The following is a 16436-nucleotide window of genomic DNA, read 5'->3' on the forward strand; positions in this document are numbered from 1 at the left end:
GAGAGAGGGAAGCAGGTTCCCTGCTGAGCAGAGAGCCCGATGCGGGACTCGATCCCAGGACCCTGAGATCATGACCTGAGCCGAAGGCAGCGGCTTAACCCACTGAGCCACCCAGGCGCCCCTCTTCAAGTAATTTTTTAGAATTTTTCTAAAGGAAATAACATTTATGGAAAGATTATAATCTCCCATTAATAATATCCAGATTACCAAACAATAACCTCAAAATTACTTAATCTAAATAAATGAGAATGCAAATATTAAACGATATGTTACTTCACCTATATTACAAAGCTGGTACACGGGTGCAAACAAACCATTTGCTAAGATACTAGGACATTTCCCAATCACTTGGCACAGTGAGCTCTGCTAGAGCTGCTGCTCTAGTCACCAGGATCCCTACCCCGGAAGCCCCCAAACCACTGTCACAGCAGGGTCTCCCAAATGTCATTCCAGAGCTGCATCTTATGTCAGTTCTGCCTGTTAAACATTTACATATCAGCCTTTGCACTTGTGCATATGTAATAACAAAGCAGGAAAAGAATCTTTTATTCGAGAGAGGGAATTCAGTGAAATGATGCTGAGATAGGCTAATAGGGCCAGAGAACGGCTATAACCCAGGGTCCCCAGCAATAACCAGAACATCAGAGCAGAAGGCATCAGATGATAAGTGGAGAATGTTCTGTGAAGTTTATTTGCCTGAGAGTTTAAATTCACAGTCATTTTTTTCATGTTTTTGGCTCTAGTGGGTAACTTTCTCTTTCTTCACATGAATTTAACCCCAAGTCCCTTACATCTCGGTGAATTTGGAAGAAGCATATTAATCCAAGTCTTCAATCTTCACTAACGCAGCCATCTTCTCACAAATCCAGGAAATTTCAGCACTGCAGCGGGAAATATAAATATTTCCTTTTTGAAAATAGGCACATCCTTTGGATCCATTGATCTGGGCATACTCTTTAGTGCTGAATCTGAAAATTAACCCACTTAAAATTAATTACAAATTTCATATTTCAAATTTGCTCAAAACTCAATGTTCTCAGTTACCAGTTATCTGAACTTTGAGAGACTTCTGTTTCCATAGCATATCAAAGTTCTTAAAGCTGGCAAATCTGAGTATTTCATTTCAAGTTAATCATAATCCCAGGTAGAATTATTTAAGAAGGATACTTAAATCTGGGTTGAGAATTCGTCTCCTCTCCATTACCATTATAATCTATACTGGGTACTAAGAAGTACCCAGTATAGATTATATCAGAAGTACCAGAATTTCTTTGCTTTGTAACTTTATGAAGAAAAACAGACAAATGAAATCATATTCTGGGCAAAAACTTATAACATTTCATTATGAACAAATATAATTCTGTGTATACATAATTTTATGTGGAAGGTGAAGAGAGAGTAAGAGGGATTCAGACAGAATATGAACAATGATGTAGATGGGACTCTGATATCGGTCCCTAGTTCCTCTGCTAAGGAATTGTTGATAACTCTTCAATAATATCATTATAGAGGTGCCTGGGTGGCTTTCGTTGGTTAAGCCACCAGCTCTTGATTTCAGCTCAGGTCAAGATCTCAGGGTGGTGGGTTCAAGCCCTGCCTTGGGCTCGGGCTCAGTGGTGGGTCTGCTTGAGATTCTCTCTCTCCTGTCCCTCTGCCCCTTCCCATGCTTGCTGTGTGCTTTCTTGCTCTCAAATAAATTAATAAATAAACATACTTTTTAATGTAAAAATTATGCTCATCAGACCTAAATCTCCTATGTGCCTTTTTACTCAAATGATCTGTGCTACACTGCAGTATCCTTACTTTGGTGTTGGGCTTACTAAACCCTCCCCTTGGCATATGCCCTTGCTGAGAGCAGCATTACTCAGCAGGGAAGGTGATTCTGAAGCGCAGTTCCACCTGAGTGTGACAGTCACAGCCTCAGAGCGTCCTTGTACACAGACTCCAAACCTCACCACAGGGGGCCCCCTCCTCCATATTTTCACTAGAAGTGAGTGGAGGGATCCGGGATGATGACAACTCCTTTGGGAGAGGGAACTCATCTTCTTAAAGTCCAAAGGGGAAACAGCTGCATTTACAGGATATGCTGGTCCTGTTCTGTAGAACCTCGGTCTAGCAGCAACACCCCAGGTTAGTTGGTAATCATTTGAGTGAAACCAGGATCAATGACTTAATATGACCAGTAGTGGACATTAGAGAGTGAGAAATTGGCATGAGTAGAAAAAAACCATGATAGCATTCTGGGAAACGGATGAAGATAAAGTATATCCAGGGAGAAAAGTATAGACATATCATTGTCTAAACTGGGAGTCATAGCTGAAACCCAGTAACCTTGATGGAAATGAGTGATTATAATTCAGCTTAAGGAAATTTTGACAGTATGCATTAAGGAGTAAGACAAGAGGGAGGTGAATAGGTGAATAATTTAATGCGAAGGGAGGTGGAGGAAAAACCTATCACACCCAGAAATGTACCAGTGCTCTTATATTTCATGTAATACACAAATGTCATATATTACATTAAATATCATATATGTAATCAATATAAATATCATATATCATTTTAATATAGTTGGGAACACAGCTGTGTTCCTCAAAATATTTGTTCTGTAGCTGCTAAGAGAATTTTATAAGACTATGTGTTCCTTTCTGTATTTTTAATATAACACCTATTTTTATAACTTTAAATAGTTGTAAAAACTGTAATTTTCAAAGTATCATATATCCTGTACATATTTTAAATATTTCTCCAAAACCTTGAAGTGGCAGACTTAGCTCATTTTAGGACATGTAAAACATTTGCCATGAAATCTAATTGGTCAATCTCTATCACAAAACCAAACTAATCTATCGATTCAGACTTACTTGCTGCTAGAAAATGGCTGACAATTATTGAATTAAATAAATGAGTTAATGTATGTTCTTATGATACACACCACCCTTGGAACTTTAAGTGTTGGAGCCAGGGGAGCTGAGAGGCCAAGCTCATGGTCACAGAAGCACTCTGTCCTGACTTTGGCACTCAGGCGGTAGTGACCTTGGGCAAGTTATTTAATCTCTCTATGATAATTGTTTCATCCATAAAATAGGAATATAACAGTGCTTTTATCACAGAGCTAATATTTACATACCACTTTGAACAAATTAAGTATAAATATTGTTTGTTAAATCAAAAAAATAAATTAAAACTAATAGATAAACTTCAGTATCTTGCCATGAGTTTGTCACATAAATGAAATTAGGTACTCTGGCTTTCATTATTTCTTACTGAAGCTTTCTTTTCCATGTGTGTTGTACTCTTTTTTTGTATCTAGATTTATAATTCTTACAATTAGCATTGATTTTCTTAGCATTCCATTTTTCAGTATTCTTAGCTTACTTTTTCTCCCCCCACCCCTAACAGTTAGAGACTTACAAGGCTGGAGAGGGACCAGAGCCATCCTCCCATACCCAGTTCCTTCCAGATGGGTCCCATGACAAGCCCAACCAAAAGAAAGAGAACGTAGGTAATGGCTGTGACTTCAGAAAATCCTAAGAAGAAGAATGGGGACAATGTGTGAACCACATTCCAGAGTGCAGAAGTAAGATGTTAATTCTCACTCAAAATCCACTGAATTCCTACTATACAAGTCACACATTCCACTTGTTGTGCTTTCTATGATATGAATAATTTCTCTAACCAGGGAAGGAGAGTCAACCAGACCTTTTCCTCCAAGCTATCTATCTTCACCAAGGTGGAGTTCCTATCCATGCAGTTTTTCCTACTGTTAGTCCAGGTCCTCTCCTCATTTGTTGCAAAATAATAGCAGCTGTTTTGGTACCATTGCCACATCTTAGGACAAGGATTACACTTGTGGTCTGAAAAAGAAATTACACCCATTAGTACAAATAATTAACGCTGGGGGCCTGGGGAAGGTTTTAGAAACTAAATAATTGAACTTGGGGCGCCTGGGTGGCTCAGTGGTTTAAGCCGCTGCCTTCGGCTCAGGTCATGACCTCAGGGTCCTGGGATCGAGTCCCGCATCGGGCTCTCTGCTCAGCAGGGAGCCTGCTTCCCTCTCACTCTCTCTGCCTGCCTCTTTGCCTACTTGTGATCTCTCTCTGTCAAATAAAATAAAAAAAAAAAATCTTGAACTTGACGACAGCATCTGAGACCCAGCATTCTGGAATCATACCACTTTAGGAGCCAGTGGAAATGAAGTCACTCCCAATTATGTGTTGGAGCAACAGTGATTGAAATTCTCATTTCAGGGCTCAGTTTCCTGGCCTTAGAATTACAAGCTCTACTTTTAACTTCTTAAAATATCAAAATCACCTAAAAATAGTTCACAATATAAGAAGCTGAAGTACCCAGGTTGGTATCATTCCAAGACGCTTCCCAAATTCACCTCTGTGTTTTCAAAAATATTAAATATATTGATATCTTCCCTTGTCTTCTATAAATTTAGTGTGATATCAATAGAGGTCACTGGAGAACACACCTTTCTCATGCTATGAGGTGGTTCATGTGATCAATGCCAACAGATTGGACCTGACTGTCCAGTAGGTCCCAATTACCTGAAGTGTGAATGATTAGCTCCTGGCAGAGTTTGATGGCCATTTGTCCCTGTCTCTTCAAAAGACTGGAGATCTGTGATTTGAGAAACTCCTCCTGGGTGGGAATGTTCCTGTAGCTGTTCAGCTGCTCAGATAAGTTATCCTGCTGTTGGTGGATGATTTTTTGAAGTTGACTTAATTTCTCTGAATCTGAGTTAATTTCATTAGATGTCTGCAAAACTCCAAGACATAAAAGGAGCTAAGTTTATATATCCTCTCATTCTCATCATTGTCATCGATAATTCTTAACACAGAACTATTTCTCACGTTACTTAATATTTTTCAGTAGCTCCCAATGATAGAAGTATCATGGAAGAAACACACCAGATGCCTTTCTATTCCAAATTGCTTGGAGTTCATCCTCACAATTTTACTGAGATTTTAAATATGATTATACTTGTATTAAAATAATGAATTAATAATTTTATATCTTTGACATTTAATCTAAGGCAGTGCCAGGCATTTTTCCATTCATTTAGTGGAATACTATTCTTTTTCCTGTTTGGAGTTGGTTCATGTAATTGTTGTTTTAACAGAAACAGAATCCTTTAAGGCAATAGGTACCTTCAGGTATGGTATACAGATCACTTTTATCAGAATCACCCACATATTTGGTTTTGTTTTAAATGCAGATTTTAATTCCATACTAGACTATTTCTGGATCTGAATCCATAAAATATGCCTTTAAAAAAAAGGTTTTATTCATTTATTGGAGAGAGAGAGAGAGAGAGAGCTCAAGCAGGATAGGGGCAGAGGGAGAGGGACAGATAGAATCTCAAACAGACTCCACGCTGAACATGGAGTTGGATGTGAGGCTTGATCTCATGACCCTGAGATCATAACCTGAGCCAAAACCAAGAGTGGGAAGTTTAACTGACCGAGCCACCCAGGCATCCCAAAATCTACCTTTTTAATTAACAGTTCAGGTGATTCACGGTCACAATAAATTAAGCATCATTGCACTAAAAACACTACACTTCAGGAAAAAAAAAACCCTTTACTTCTGTGGTGAACCAATGAATATGTATCATTGCATCTTCATTTTTTAAAAAAATCTGTATTTATTTATTTTGAGAGAGAGAGAGATAGAGGGAGAGAAAGCATGAGTGGAGGGAAGGGCAGAGGGAGAAGCAGACTCCCCGCTGAGCAGGGAGTCCGATGATGTGGGGATCAATAGCAGGAACCTGGGATCCTGAACTGAGTCAAAGGCGGAGGCTTAACCAGCTGAGCCACCCAGGTACCCTTCATCTTCATTTTAAAAATATGCATCATTATAGAAGATCAACTGCTAATCCTCATAATGATCAGCTATTAAATATTTGTAACTGCTGCTAGAACCCTGTGTTTCTTTCCAAAAGAGGAAGCTACATCATTAGGCCCTATTTATGTTTCCAAATCAGTATGTCTAAATTCTAAGTATCTATGAAGTCCTACATATGTAAAAATAAATGAAAGTAGCAGGGAAGATGCTAGTGTCATTCACAGAATAAACTTTCTTTTTTTTTTTTAAGATTTTATTTATTTACTTGACAGACAGAGATCAGAAGTAGGCAGAGAGGCAGGCAGAGAGAGAGGAACGGAAGCAGGCTCCCTGCCAAGCAGAAAGCCCGATGCGGGGCTCGATCCCAGGACCCTGGGATCATGACCTGAGCCGAAGGCAGAGGCTTTAACCCACTGAGCCACCCAGGCGCCCCCAGAATAAACTTTCTTGACGGCAAGTCCCCCCAAAAGGGAATACTGTGCCACTCACTACTGTGTCCATCGTATAGTTAAGAATATCCTACAGAGTGTGGATTCTCGAGAGATTCTTCCATTTATTGTTAGTTCAGGACTCCCTACCCTGTTCAGCCCTGATGGCTCAGTGATAGGTCAGAACCAAAAGAATATTCTTTTTTAGCTATTGTGCTTGGGAGGGAAGCTTCCATTGTTACATGGAGGTGGTTCAACTTTCTGCTTAGACGGTAATGTATCCCAAGCAACATTTCCTCCTTGTTTGTATCTCTTTTTCTATGACAGCAGGCAAGTTATTTCTACACTCGAATGGTCTTGAGTGAGTGGGTTAAGTCAGTCTTGTACTAAGTCTTCAGGGTGAATGAAACGGCATGTTCTTCCTTGAGTCCAACTCCCTGGGTTCCCATTTCTTACCACTGGGATAATAAGTGGATGTGTGCCTCTGCGGGAAAGAAACTCCTTATTCTAACCAATAATGAGAAATGTAAAAGTTGTCTTCATAATCCAGTCTAGTTTATCAAGAGAAAACAATGTGTTTAGAGTAAAATCCTCATAATAATTAAGTCTGTCCCTTGCTTATCTATGTTAGAGACTTGGAGAATGAAGGAGCTATGATTACATAATATAATCAAACCAGAATTTACATAGCTTATAAATGTATTTCCTAATCACTTTTTTGGGGTTTGATGAAATATACTTACACATAATCCCCAAGGTTACCAGCCCAATCAGCAGCATCAGACAAAGAGTTAGCAGACTGAGGGCAGCCTGACGCCAGGCGGGGGAAGGAGCTGGGTACCCTGAAAAAAGCCAACAGAGGAATTATGGTTACGAATGAATTGTTTATTTCTCTTTTACTCTTTAATGCTCCACCTAGAAAATAACCTAAAATGATGTTCGGTAAGGGCCCCACCATCACTTCTCCTTCACTTCTCTTCCCCACCGTTCTCCTTTCCTTTGAGAGTGTCTCCTAATTTCCAGGTTTTTGTTTTGCATCATCACACACCCTTATTAAGTTTACTAATTGCACATATGAGACCTTGTGGAAACTGCTTCTCTGGATGATCCTGACAATAGGAGAGGCATCAAGTTTTTGAGATGACAAACCACCACAAGGCAAATGTTATAGTGCATTTTATTCTTATCTATTATCCAGGCTGTTTATCACCTCATAGATAACGAATGAGTATGGAATGAAAGACAAAACAAATGTGCACTCTAACTTACAATGTTTCTTTTTTTTAATGTTCTTTTTTAAATTTTTATTTTATTTTTTTCAGTGTTCCAATAACCTACAATATTTCTCTTTTTTTAAAGATTTTATTTATTTTATTTGATAGATAGAGATCACAAGTAGGCAGAGAGGCAGGCAGAGAGAGAGAGAGGAAGAAGCAGGCTCCTTCCCAAGCAGAGAGCCTGATGCCGGCTCAATCCCAGGATCCTGGGATCATGACCTGAGCCGAAGGCAGAGGCTTTAACCCACTGAGCCACCCAGGTGCCCCCAATATTTCTTAATTCAGAATCTAACAGCATCTAGCCCAGTATCTCAGACAGATGGATTGCAAATTTCCAGGTGTACTATCATACACATGACACCCACGACTCCTTTTCTCTGAAGAATTACAGCTATAATTTAAACAAACAAAAATGTATAACCACTGTTATTAGACCCATGGCAAGCCTATTCCTATTCTCTTTGTATATCACCCCAAACCACACACACACACACACACACACACACACACACACACACACACACACACATGCATACACACACTCACACGTGCATGCATACACACACACAGTAAAAATAAATTCAAGAGAAGAAGAAAGTAGTTCCCATATTTTAGACGATTTAGGGCAACAATCTGACCTGCCAACAGATTTTTGAAAATAAGGAATACAGTCTGATATACTAAACTAAATTCCTGACCACAGAGATTAGTATTTCTTCCAACAGGGGATAAGGGAATGAGCCAAAGACTAGCACTGAGTTTGGGCTTTTACCAGTTGTGGGAACATGGTTAAATCATTTAATTTTCTTCAGACTCAGTTTTACCAGTATCACTCCATTTACTTCACAAATACTTTGATAAAAATATGATATAATGCATATACAGTACTATATGGATATTGTTATTATTGCTCCAACACTATTAATTATACTAAGAATTTCCACTCCCCCAAATTTTAAACTACTTCAAAACAGAAACTCTCTCTTGTCTTATTTCTGACTCTCTTGTCCTCCCATTTCTCTCTTCAGTTATTTATACCTTTGAAAAGAAAAATTTCCTAGACTTCCTCTATTTTAGTGACCTCCAATCTGGCTACTAAAAAAATATTTCCCTGGCATCTCTCACAAAGTATACATATTAAGAACTTCATTTGTAAAAAGAATTCTGTTAGTCCCCAAGTTCAATTTCTCTCATGTCAAAGGTTTCACTATAACACAAATACATAGTGATATCACACAATTTAAAGAGATCTTGGAAGCCACATGCTTTCTGTCCCAAACTGGGAACACTCATTCTACTAGTGTATTTCACAACTCTGTCTCCATTTTGGAGATTCCACAACACACCTCTCTTTCCCATCAGAACCAAAGCATTTATCACCCGTGCATTTCCCAAAGTCACATCGTGCTGTCCCTGACCTCCTACCTCTTTTCCTTAGGTTATTTCTATCGCGGTTATTTCTCTCTCCAACAGAATCCTGAAATGTGAGTGTCGCGTAAGTCACTTCTTCAGACATTGTAGAAGAAAGCACTACTATAAATTATGTAATTAATATTTCAATATCTTCAGGCCCAGGAACAGGACGTTCTTCTCAAGGCTGGGAGCTTTTATAAACACACTCAACTGACCCAAGACACACCCCACCGCCCCTCTGTAAAGACAGAATGATAGTCAGGTTTTTTTGTTTGCTTGTTTTCGTCTTGTTTTGTTTTTGCAGAGAAAGCAATAGAAGTCAAATAATTCTTTTTAGAAATCAGAAGGTCATAGATCTCAATCTGTCTGCTCTTTGCAGCATTGTTTCTTGTGAAGTGAAAGGGATACTTGGGAGCAGAGTGGAAATGTGGTTTCTAGGGGAATCCCCATGATCTCCAGGGTAGATGCTGTTCTGAATTATTCAATAAAGGGTCAGCTTGTCATTTTTACATGTGTCAAAGGCCAGCTAATCCTGTATGAAGACACTGGATCTGATTTACACTCACACATATCAGAGAGATATGCACATGACAGAAAAAGCTGTGTAAAAACCACCCACACCTGCCTACTGTTTTAAAAATACAAGTGTGTGTGTGTGTGTGTGTGTGTGTGTGTGTGTGTGTGAGAGACAGAGACAGAGAGGCAGGAAGGAAGGGAGAGAGGCAGTGGTAATAGGGCATAGAGAAGAAATTGGTAACTGTTAAAACTGGGCATGGATGGGCGCTCCCTCTGGCAGGGCTAAACCCTACAGAATAATCCCCCTGTGAATAACAACTAGCATGTGGTGTGGTACCTTTCCTTTTCCATTCCTTTTTTTTTTTTTTTTAATTTGTTTGTTGAATTGGTTTTTAACTGAAGGCAGCCAACAGTCATTTTGTGCAGCTAAAATTCCTATAGAAAGCATGCAGTCTTTTGGGTTCGAAAAATCAGAAGATGGAGTTTGGGGCAATGGTAAGAACTGTGCTGGATACTCACATGGACCCCTGGATATGGGGAATCCCTAGAGCCCCTTGTGCCTTGAAGTCTTTTTGAACTACAGATTATATACATTTCATTTTAAAAATAATATGGGGTGAGGCACCTGGGTGGCTCAGTTGGTTAAGTGTCAGACACTTGGTTTCAGCTCAGATCATGATCTCAGGGTCCTGGGATTGAACAGCTTATCAGGCTCCCTCCTTAGCAAGGAGTCTTCTTGTCCTCCCTCTGCTCCTCCCCAGGCTCACATGCATACTCTCTCTATAAAATAAATAAATCTTAAACAAATTAAAAAAAATTGTAAAATAATCGATCTGGTTTTTTCCTTTCTTAGGACCAAAAAAAAAAAAAAAAAAAAAAAAAAAGCCCTGAAAAGGTGTTTCCAATAAAACTGAATTGCAACCACTTTGGAAAACAGTGTGGAATTTCCTCAAAAATTTAAAAATAGAGCTACCCTATGACCTAGCAATTGCACTACTGGGTATTTACTCCAAAGATACAGATGTAGTGAAAAGAAGGGCCATCTGTACCCCAATGTTCATAGCAGCAATGGCCACGGTCACCAAACTGTGGAAAGAGCCAAAATGCCCTTTAGCAGATGAATGGATAAAGAGGATGTGGTGCATGTATACTATGATATTTCTCAGTCATCAGAAAGGATGAATACCCACTTTTTGCATCAACATGGATGGGACTGGAGGAGATTATGCTGAGTGAACAAGTCAAGCAGAGAGAGTCAATTATCATATGGTTTCACATTCTTGTGGAACATAAGAAATAACATGGAGGACATCAGAAGGAAGGGAAAAATGAAGGGAGGGAAATCAGAGGGGGAGATGAACCATGAGAGACTGTGGACTCTGGGAAACAAACTGAGGGTTTTAGAAGGGTGGGGGTTAGGGGGATGGGCAAGCCTGGTGGTGGGTATCAAGGAGGGCATGTACTGCATGGAGCACTGGGTGTTATAGGTAAACAGTGAATCCTGGAACACTGCATCAAAAACTAATGATGTACAATAAGGTGACTAATGTAACACACACACACAAATCTGAAGTAAACTCACTGCAGAAGGATTTAACTGTGATACTTTGTTTCAACAACATCACATGAGCAGTAAAACCAGACAGTTTATATAGAAAGCGTTCTGACTATTATTTGAAGGAACATGAGAGAATAACAGCCCATCACACATGTAGTTGGTCATTTAGTCAGTTGGTGTCAGACTCTTAAAGGACTGTATTTACTTCTAATGCGAGCATCACCCAAAATTTACTAACTTCTATAATAAAATTCATTGTTGTTGAGAACTTGTGGAAGGCAGAATAACAGCCCCTCAAATCTGTGCATGTTCTCATCCCCAGGATCTCTCAGTCTGGTAGTTCATATGGCGAAAGGTATTGCAGATGGGGAGAAGATTGCAGACATTGGGATGAAGAAATTATCCTGCATTACCTGGTGGGCCCAATTTAGTCACAAGTCCCTCAAAGTGGAGAGCCTTTCCTAGATTCAGTCAGAGAGCTACAACATTGTTGGCTGAAGGTGAAGGAAGAGGGTCGGGAACCAAGGAATGTGGCCTGGAAGATGCACAGGTAGGGATGGGAAACTCCCACAGAGCACCAGAAAGGAACACAACACCCCCCCCCCCCCCGCAAACAGCCTTGATATACCTCTGTGAGGTCATGTCAGACTCCTAACCTACAGAACTCTCAGATTATAAATTGACTTGATTAAGCTGCTATATTTGTGGAATTTGCTAAAGCAGCAACAAGAAACTAACACAGAACTTTGCTATATGTGAGCAGAAGAACTAAGGAATCTTTTTTAAAATTTCCTTTGGGGTAAGAAGGCGATTGCATAACTACACTGGGGGATGATTTGATGTAGGTTTTTGTTTTCAGGCGGCAGAAGGACGGATCAGAAACTTCCCAGATCTTCCTGTATGTGAAGATTGTCTTCGTCGAAGCTCTCCAGAATAAATTGCACCTTGTCTTAGAGGGGTGAATGAAATATCCAATAGGTGGCAGAAAAACAATGTAAAAATAATAATTCTTCAATAATATTTATGTATGATTTCTAAATACATAAATGTACATTTATTTCTCATTTCGATTTTTTCCCAAACTGATGCATGTTCAAGCAAAAAAAAAAAAAAAAGTGGAGGCTCTGAGTCATAATCAATTAAACTCCCCTGCCAAAGATGTAGAAATAATTAATGAATCTATGTTGATGTTTACTATTCTACATAACTTAGGTAAAAGCAAAGACCATCAGTATGAGGAAAAGTTAGATTGCATACGTGATTATGAAAATGAGAACTCAGAATTTTTTTTGTCTCATCTTTCACTTTCACTAAATTTTGCAAAGACTGAGTTTTCATTTTCATTGCCCTAATTCTTTCACCTTCAAGCTCCCTAAGAAAGCATTTAACTTCTTACAGTCTTATCCAAAGCATACATGGGTAAAACAGTGATGAGGTATCTCACCTAGTTGCTAATAATTTCTATAAGAAAAGGGACTGGTCGTACTTTCTATACACTTCCTGTTACCGTGATTCTAAAAGTCTTTTTATATATTCTTAGCTTATAGTTTTATTAATTTAGAAATCACTGCTTATACTTGCCTCCCTTAAAAATTTCCAGCATCTCTGTAGCTCATTTTAGCAAGTTATGCTATCAAATATTATAACTTGTTGTAGTCCTCTACCGAATTCTAGGACATTTCTCCTAAATCACCATTAATCTCCTCATTAACACATCCAAGGCTCTTTCTCCAAATTCATTTTACTCATCCTATAAGCATCTAAGATAATTGATTATTTATTTTAACTTAAAATTCTTCTCCAAAATACCCTGTTCTATAGGACAACATTATCTTGTTTTTCTTCCTACTTCACTACCTAATCCTCCCTCAGATTTGCTGGCTCTCTTTATCAGGCTCCAAAATGCTGTTGTGACCCAGAGTTGAGTTCCTGGTCCTCTGTCCTCTTTGTACTCATCCCTGGATGAGCTCTTTCAGATCCATGGCTTGGAGCAACAGCCATGCATAAGGGATTTCCAAATATATATATTCATGCCAGGGTTTGATCACCAGACCCAAATATCTGACTGAAGATTTGGTATACTTATTTACATATGCTATAGGGTTTTTAAATGTAACACATCAAAAAATAAATTAATAAACAACTCTTTCCACGTGGTTTCACTCTATGCCGTTCCGTTTCAGTAAATGAAAACTTTGCACAGTTCCTAAGCCCCAAACTCAAATCAGCTTTGAATTTTCATGCTGCTCTCACATCAAATCCCCCAGAAAATACTGTTCATTGTGGAAAATAAGGGAATGCAGGTATTAAATATGGAGCTATCGTTGGTCCGATATACATTAAAAGAAGGACTGAGTTTACACAATAAGAAGTTACCCTCTAACTCTGTTCTTCCGTGATCATTCCATGCCCACATATTACATGCCTATTCCAGAGAACACTTTCAAAGTACTTTCAAAATATCTAGCGATTGGACAGAATGGAAATTAATTCACAAAAATGAATGGAGAAAATGAAGATTAAATCCAGAAGAATCAAAGACCTAAAGATAAACTCAGAAAGAAAAAAAATGACCACAAGATGGAGCTGGAGGATAAACAACTGATAGAATTTATTTGGGGGTATTTCTTGTTTTGGGGCTTTTTTTTCTAGGACTTATTTTAAAATGTGTATTCATCCAATCAGGAAAATCAAATATCCCGATTAAAATAAAAGGTCATGCATATATATTGATTACCTTAAATCTCAGATCAACATTTACTTGTCCAGCAAAGTGAACACAACATGGGTCTCCATGTTCTCCAGTAAAGCTCTATTATTCCATTGTTTTCATAATACTTATCATGATCTGAAATTATGTTGCTTTTTTCTTCCTTTGTTTCTTTCCTGTCTCTGTTCACCAGCCTCCACTAGAATACAAGCTCAATAAGAGCACAGCTTTTGTATGTTTTGTTCACCATGTTATCCCAGGAAATAGAATAGTGCTTGGGACACAAAAAGTGATCAAGAAATGTTGTTCAAATAATGGATTAATTCATGGTCCCTGCAATGCACATTTTATAATGATTTTAACAGAAGACTTTACTTTTTATTTATTTTTTAAAATTTTTATTTTATGGGGCGCCTGGGTGGCTCAGTGGGTTAAAGCCTCTGCCTTAGGCTCAGGTCATGATCTCAGGGTCCTGGGATCGAGCCCCATATCGGGCTCTCTGCTCCGCGAGGAGCCTGCTTCCTCCTCTCTCTCTCTGCCTGCCTCTCTGCCTACTTGTGATTTCTGTCTGTCAAATAAATAAATAAAATCTTTAAAATTTTTTTATTTTATTATGTTAGTTACCATACACCATTAGTTTTGATGTAGTGTTCCAAGATTCCTTGTTAATGAACACTTTATATCCCAACATATTGTGACATGAATTCGCAGTTCAAATATGCTTGATCACTTTGCTTTCCTTGATCACACCGCACTCGTTCATACTTCCACAGCTTTGTTCAGATGTTTGCCCCTCCTGATAAAAAAGTATTCCTTTCTTCTCTCTCTTCTTCTATAATTTTTGCCATTCCTTCAAATCTTAATTCAAGGCTTATATATTCTGTTTGATTATTATTTAACTTTACAGATATTTTGTATGCACATGTATGATAAATTTCTCAGTGTGGTAGATGCTGTCTGACACATTTTCCCCTTTATTTTTTCTACTCTGTAACAAAACATTCTGCCACAGTTGTCAACTGATAGTTATTCATTGTTTAGTTCATGAACCTTTAATAAAACATGACACTTTTCAGTCCACATGTTTAGGCTTTCCAGAAATGAAAGAGAAAAATATGAATTATGCTTTTTTTTCATGACAGGAAGTTCTAGGTTTTTTCAAAGATAAACGATGTTTGGTATGTGCGTAGAAGGTTAGTAAGTCAGACGTGAACCAACAATACTCATGCAGAGGATTGAGAAGGAACAGGACATCACTGATAATTACACCTAAGGGTTAGCATAAAAGTGATGTGCCTTAAAAAGTCTGAGACTCTTAACTGTAGGAAACAAACTGAGGGATTTAGATGGGAGATAGGGAGGTGGTCGGAAGGATGGGGTAACTGGGTAATGGGCATTAACGAGGGCACTTGATGTAACGAGCACCGGGTGTTATATGTTATGGATAAGTCACTGAATTCTACATCTGAAACTTAAAAAAATAAAAAAAGAAAGAAAAGAAAAAAGAAAAAGAAAGTTTTCAAAAAAAAAATATCACCAGTTACAAAATTTTCCTTTCCTTTATATATATTTTTTTCAGTTAAGAGATGTTGTTATATGGGATGCCTGGATGGCACAGTTGGTTAAGCAGCTGCCTTCAGCTCAGGTCATGATCCCAGCAATCCTGGGATCAAGTCCCACATCAGGCTCCTTGCTCAGCAGGGAGCCTGCTTCTCCCTCTGCCTCTGTCTCCCTGTGCTCACTCTTTCTGACAAATAAATAAATAAAATCTTAAAAAAAGAGAGAGACGTTATTATAGCATCCATAGTAGTCAATATCATTTTCCTTTGGTCTTTCTCTTTTACACATCCACTAGCCCTCAGTATGTATTGAACAGTCTTATCTACGATGTTATGAATTCCACTGATTTCTTATTAAATCTCTACCCTGTCATTGTGAGTCTTGTGTTTACTCATTCTTCAGCTATAAACATAGATAATGGAGTCTGGACAATCCTCAAATTTGAAAGACTTTATAAAGTAGTTGAAAGATCTTGGAAACTAGGTAGATGGTACTGCTTTTTACAAGCAGTATGATTGTAGAAATGTCTCCACATTTCTTAACCTTCCCTTTCTACGTGTGTAATATCAGATGACAATGCCCTCGTTTACCAAATATCTGCCGGATGGTTACTGTATGTTGGTCACTAATATAGACCATGGAATATATTCTTTGGGGATACATGACAAAAATATCTGTGTGCTTGTGTGTGTGTGTGTGTGTGAGAGAGAGAGAGAGAAAGAGAGACAGAGAGAGTTAAGTGTAATGGGAAAGAGTGAAACAAGAAAGAGGAACAGGAAGGGCGCTTGGGTGACTCAGTGGCTTAAGTCTTGGACTCTTGATTTTAGCTCAGGTCATGATCTCAGGGTCATGACATCGAACCCCAGGTGTGGATCTGTCCTCAGTGCAGTCTGTTGGGATACTCTCTCCTCTCCCTTCCCCTCTGCCCCTCTCCCTGCTTCTGTGCAACAGCTCTCATAAATAAATAAATAGGTACAGGAATGTGGGCTGGCATATGGTAGGATTTGGGAAGTCTAAATACAAACAAATCAAGATTAGATAGCTAAAATCTAAGACTGCTCCGTAAAGAAAAGTACCATAACTTTCTCTGTGAATATTCACTGCCAATTTCAGTGTCT

The 16436-nt window shown here is 38.6% G+C and overlaps 1 protein-coding gene across 2 annotated transcripts; it reads right to left on the reverse strand.

Annotated features, from left to right (window-relative positions):
- Positions 1-817: 817 nt before the first annotated feature.
- Positions 818-9096, reverse strand: CLEC12B (C-type lectin domain family 12 member B). Of its 2 annotated transcripts, none has more exons than XM_046013587.1 (6): positions 8987-9096; positions 7028-7126; positions 4557-4775; positions 3703-3857; positions 3415-3530; positions 818-881 (listed from the first exon to the last, which is right to left on the reverse strand). In XM_046013587.1, exons 1-6 carry the CDS (start codon positions 9075-9077, stop codon positions 818-820), a joined length of 744 nt encoding a protein of 247 aa, XP_045869543.1. In that variant the 5' UTR covers positions 9078-9096. The 2 variants fall into 2 exon arrangements, with proteins under 2 accessions (XP_045869543.1, XP_045869542.1); XM_046013586.1 differs by having other exon boundaries at positions 818-968.
- Positions 9097-16436: the final 7340 nt, after the last annotated feature.

This window comes from Meles meles, chromosome 7 (assembly GCF_922984935.1).
Source record: "Meles meles chromosome 7, mMelMel3.1 paternal haplotype, whole genome shotgun sequence".
In the NCBI taxonomy this organism is placed as follows: domain Eukaryota; kingdom Metazoa; phylum Chordata; class Mammalia; order Carnivora; family Mustelidae; genus Meles; species Meles meles.